This window comes from Labrus mixtus, chromosome 13 (assembly GCF_963584025.1).
Source record: "Labrus mixtus chromosome 13, fLabMix1.1, whole genome shotgun sequence".
In the NCBI taxonomy this organism is placed as follows: Eukaryota; Metazoa; Chordata; class Actinopteri; order Labriformes; family Labridae; genus Labrus; species Labrus mixtus.
Genome location: NC_083624.1, coordinates 967,767 through 973,261, shown reverse-complemented (window position 1 = coordinate 973,261; position 5,495 = coordinate 967,767). Strand labels below are relative to the sequence as shown.

General features: G+C 38.6%; 1 protein-coding gene across 3 annotated transcripts in view; it reads right to left on the bottom strand.

Annotated features, from left to right (window-relative positions):
* dop1b (DOP1 leucine zipper like protein B) overlaps positions 1-4,940 on the bottom strand; it is a 28,753-nt gene extending 23,813 nt beyond the window's left edge. Inside the window, exons 1-2 of one of the 3 annotated variants that reach the window (XM_061053043.1) lie at positions 4,863-4,940; positions 33-223 (exon numbers count right to left, since the gene is read on the bottom strand). In XM_061053043.1, the coding sequence (XP_060909026.1) occupies positions 33-170 (138 nt within the window). In that variant the 5' untranslated portion in view covers positions 171-223; positions 4,863-4,940. Of the gene's footprint in view, positions 1-32; positions 290-3,723; positions 4,110-4,862 lie in introns of those variants that run through there. The other 2 variants (XM_061053044.1, XM_061053045.1) reach the window with 2 other exon arrangements.
* Positions 4,941-5,495: the final 555 nt, after the last annotated feature.

Here is a 5,495-nt window from a genome sequence, read left to right as displayed (position 1 = left end):
TGAACACTAGCTGTTAGTATATCAGACTGTACCTTGTTGAGCTTGCCCAGGGAGGAGATGAGATCGGCCCATTCGGCGGAAGACTCAAAGTTCCGCAGCGCTTTCTCAATGACCGACGCATAGTTGCGGTAACGGTAGTCGTTCTGCAGTTCTAACTCCTCAGCGTCCATGATGCATCAGTCTGATCCCAACATTTCAGCAAAATCTTTCTGGAAGAGAGAGACTAGAAAAACAAACAAACGTTTTAGAGGAAAGAGACGGACATTTGATCAAACTCACAAGAGCAATAAACTCTGTCTGCATATACCTCTGTGTGTGTGTGTGTGTGTGTGTGTGTGTGTGTGTGTGTGTGTGTGTGTGTGTGTGTGTGTGTGTGTGTGTGTGTGTGTGATGCTCCAAATCAAATTATCCTATTAGCTGTTCACTGATAAACACAAGCTCAGAGGGCGATGGAGACAAATGTCCTCATTCATGACTTGTGCCTGTTGGTCTCATTGACCTGTATTTCAGTCTGAAGGGAGGATACTGTGGAGGCTCTGCGTTCACTTTCAGAGAAAACAAGTTATATTTTGGGCACAAACACAGACGCATAAAGACTTTTTTTTTTTTCTTTTGATAATTTATTCACTTGTTTCTATTTCTTTTCCTGCTCTGATTTGCTTTCAGCTCTTTTAGTTTCTTACATCTTTTTAAATCTTTGGTCCTCTTGGTCTCAGCTCGTGTTGTTGGGTTCTTATGATGGTTCTTGTGATGGTTCTTGTGATGGTTCTTATGATGGTTCTTGTGATGGTTCTTATGATGGTTCTTGTGATGGTTCTTATGATGGTTCTTGTGATGGTTCTTATGATGGTTCTTGTGATGGTTCTTGTGATGGTTCTTCTGATGGTTCTTATGATGGTTCTTGTGATGGTTCTTATGATGGTTCTTGTGATGGTTCTTATGATGGTTCTTGTGATGGTTCTTATGATGGTTCTTGTGATGGTTCTTGTGATGGTTCTTATGATGGTTCTTGTGATGGTTCTTATGATGGTTCTTATGATGGTTCTTGTGAGGGTTCTTGTGAGGGTTCTTGTGATGGTTCTTATGATGGTTCTTGTGATGGTTCTTGTGATGGTTCTTATGATGGTTCTTGTGATGGTTCTTATGATGGTTCTTGTGATGGTTCTTATGATGGTTCTTGTGATGGTTCTTATGATGGTTCTTATGATGGTTCTTGTGATGGTTCTTATGATGGTTCTTATGATGGTTCTTGTGATGGTTCTTGTGATGGTTCTTATGATGGTTCTTGTGATGGTTCTTATGATGGTTCTTGTGATGGTTCTTATGATGGTTCTTATGATGGTTCTTGTGATGGTTCTTATGATGGTTCTTGTGTTTCCTGGGTTCTTATGATGGTTCTTGTGATGGTTCTTATGATGGTTCTTGTGTTTCCTGGGTTCTTGTGATGGTTCTTGTGATGGTTCTTATGATGGTTCTTGTGATGGTTCTTATGATGGTTCTTGTGATGGTTCTTGTGATGGTTCTTGTGATGGTCGGGTTATATATGTCTGTTGGGTATCGTGCACTTTGGGTTCTTTTCTGTTGAATTGTATTTAATTATTTTTAGTATTTTGCATTTGTTATGTTCTTGCTGTTGTTTCTGTTCTTCTGTGTTTGGTTTAGTTTGTTCTTGTTTTTGCTGTTTGTCAAAGCACTTTGTAAACCTGAGTTTTTAAAAGGTGCTATAGAAATAAAGTTATTATTATTATTATTATTATTATTATTATTCAGCTCTGTACATTTAAAGCAGCATTTAAGGGTTTGGCCTTGTGGTGGGTGGGAGGGGGGGTGTTTGTGCATGATCACTTTATATGTTGCTGATACTGTAAACTTGGATAGCAGACACTAGTGTAGCAATATTTGTACTTTTTAATCATGCAGCAGAGATGTAGCAACCCTAGCATCCATTAAGGGTTGTGTTTATGACAAAAACATTATATACATCCACTTTTGAATACTACAACTACTACTTGAATTTCCCCACTGAGGATCAATAAAGGGTTATTTATCTTATCAACTTTGTTTTGGTCTCCTCCAACGCATGAGGGAAAAGTCTGGCTCTGAAGTATAGCTAAATAACTCACTAGCATGTACACACTTAGTCTGCCTGCTGTTCGGTGAAGGTTGAGTACAGCTTTTCTCTCGGAAAACAGCTGCCAGCTGAAGCTGCAAACAAACCGTTTTAGGCCATAAAACAACGGGCCGAAAAGATGCTAAAACTCTTAGATGGGCCGATGTGAAAATACAGAACCAGGTGATAATTCTCCATGGACGCAAGCTGCTAGTTCCATAATAAATGATGTCATTTCAAGCATCGTTTATATCAATGTTGAGAAATGCAGCTTTAAATGGGGAATGAGGAACTGAGGAACTGAGATAGGAAAGGAAGAAAGACAACAAACTTGAAGCACCACACTATAAAAAGAGAGAGAGCAGCATTCTTGCTTTCAATCACATGGCACAAGCAGTGGTGTGTGTGAGTGTGTGTCTGTGAGTGTGTGTTTGTTTGTTCATAAAGTGTATTTGAATAAAGCTAAACAGAGGGATGGGGGGGGGGGGGGGGGGGGGGGAGTGGTAAGCGGGATTAGAGGAGCACAGACATCTGGACTGCATGTGCCTGAGCTGAGGGGCTTTACCATCGTGGACAGATCCAACAACACGTGCTGCAGAGCGACTCTGTTTTAATAACAAAACCAGCAGACTGTTAGCTGAAAAATCCAAGATTTCATCATCGAATAATCCATGGGAGCATTTTATTCAATACAAATATTCAGTATTATTATGAATGCTGTGGTAATCTGTTGCTCTTTTTTAAATAATAAATTATTTAAAAACACTTGAGTGTCTAATCATAAGTGCGCTCTTTCTGAATGTTGTTGTCTTACAGACTCATAAATATCAAATATCAAAACACTTTCAGGTTAGTCCTGCACAAAGGAAAATTGCAACATCAGCATCAGCATCTGTGTCGACTCCAGATCTAGACAAACGGGCGACTGACAGTCTTCCTTCCATTAATTCATCGCTTACCAATACGAATATCAACCAACACAAGGCCAAATCCATCCAAGGATTTATTAACAATTTAGGACTGAGTATCAACTACATCTCATATGTTTGTCATAAGTTACTTCTGAAATGTACAGGACGTTTTGCAAATTATTCTTTATCTTACAAAACCAAAACAGTATAGATTATAAATTAACACACATTTCACAGAGCAAACTTTACTGGAAAATTCAGTGAATTAAGAAGCAGCAACAACTATAAACAACACAAAGAGTTCAGGGAAGGAACATTTAAAAGAAAAAAAAACTCTAAAAAAACCTGTAAATAATAAATTAACACACAATGTTGAGCTTAAAAGTTAGTACATTAAAAATGATATGGTGTGGCCAAGTCTACATTAAAGTTATCATCAGAAAAAGACTCAGATATCAATTTATACTTCATTTAAACTTTCAGGATTTCTGTAATGAAAATGTCCTGTTGTTTGGCCTGACTGTTGATGTCAAGAAGTAGCCCTGATCCTGCACCTATTACCTGTAATAGGTTACCTACCTATAACCAAGTTACATATTACTCTTGTAAAAACAGATGACGTCAAACACCTTATGGGGTCAAAAATCTTCTACTTTTTCTACCCTAAAAAATGGATCTTTAAAATATCAGAAAGTCACTGACCTGTCTTACCCATGAAGTCCACACACACAACTACTAACAGCAATGATAATGTAATGTAAAATCCTGGCTACAGCCTTGTCATAATTAGATTTTAGTTAGTCTATAATTGTCTTCTTCATTCAAAGCCTCTCTATTAAAATAAGTAATACCTAATATTAATTAAGTAATACTATATTATGGACTATTCTACACTGATGCTGATCTGACCTTTCACCCTGCAGAAACACAACTGAATTGTGAGCAACCTTCAAGCAAATGAGGAACCTAAAAACCCAACAGGTGACAGCTTGATAATCAAATGATGCAGGCCGATTATGGACAAGTACATTCTCACTTCCTCATTGCATTCATCAGCAAAACAGCAAGTGCTATAAAACAATGTATTTCTGCAGACAGAGGAGTGTGTGCTTTCAGGGTGGACAGACACACACACACACACACACACACACACACACACACACACACACACACACACTATGGCAGACAACAAGCCTGTGTCACCTGACTGACACCACCAATACCACCACCACCAGTAAATAAGAAGATGTGGCGGAGAGATGGAGGATGAGAGGACAAAGTGTGCACACAACAGAAACTGTGGCCAACAAACAGTTTGGCTCCTGCAGCTCTTTGGCCTGTGAATAAACCGCATCATCACGCCAGACTAATGCTGGTAACGTCATATTATATAACTGCACAACCACAGACTGTGATAAAATAAAATAAAAAAATAAATAAAAAAATATATAAAATATATTACAGTAGGTAAACATGTTTGCGTACAGCTAGCTTAAACACATTTCTGTACAAAAATTAAACAAACAAAAAAAATCGTAGATGCAGCTAGCTAGCCAACACAAGCGCTAACTTGACGTGTTTTGTAAACGATAGGGTTGCAATTAAATAATAAGATATTAATAATTAATAATATTAAATAATATAGTCCTGTGGTTATTGTGAGGAGACAGTACCGTTAGAGATAACAAACACACCGTCAACACAATCAGCGATCAGGTGCATCACTGACTCACAAACTGCAAAACAACCTCAAGATAACACCGAGCCAGCTTACCGAGCTAAAACAACAAGAGCTACAACTATCTATTTCAAGTTTCACAAAGAAAAATGAGGCTGCGAACCTGTTATTTCTCCTGAGGATGTGTGTTTCTCTCCCACAGACTGCAGGTCTCTCCAAACATCACCCAGAGGATCACCGATAGTCCTGACGGGGCGGGATCCTCAAACTCAGCTGATTCAGGACGGACGGCTCACTTCCGCCCAGAGGAGGGGGGTGAGGCGGGGAGATGTTGTATAGTAAATTACTTGTTTGTCTTCAAACCGTCGTCAAAATGTCAATACAGGAGAAAAAAAATGTTCATCTTAAACTTGCCAAAAGCAAAAAAAGAAACCGGTTTTTCCCTCGCGGAGTTTAAAAATGGTAATGTAGACACCGATGTAAGTCACTACCCCCCGGCGTTGGTATCGTCCAGGATGTGCCGTGTTTACAAACCTCTCACCTCTCTGTCAGATACTTGACAGTGATGCAACCAACACAGCCTTTGACAGCAACTTCACCTGAGCCAGACATTTGTTTTATCAGCAAGTAGCCTATTAAAGTACTGTCTAGCAAAATTCTTTATACACAAAAATAGATTTTTAAAGTCATCCCCCAATTTTGTCTGTTTTTTGAATTAATTTAAATTGTACCTCAAGTCCTTAAAATTTGTAAAAGGAAAAAATAGCACAAACAGTTTATGATATTTTGAAGAAAC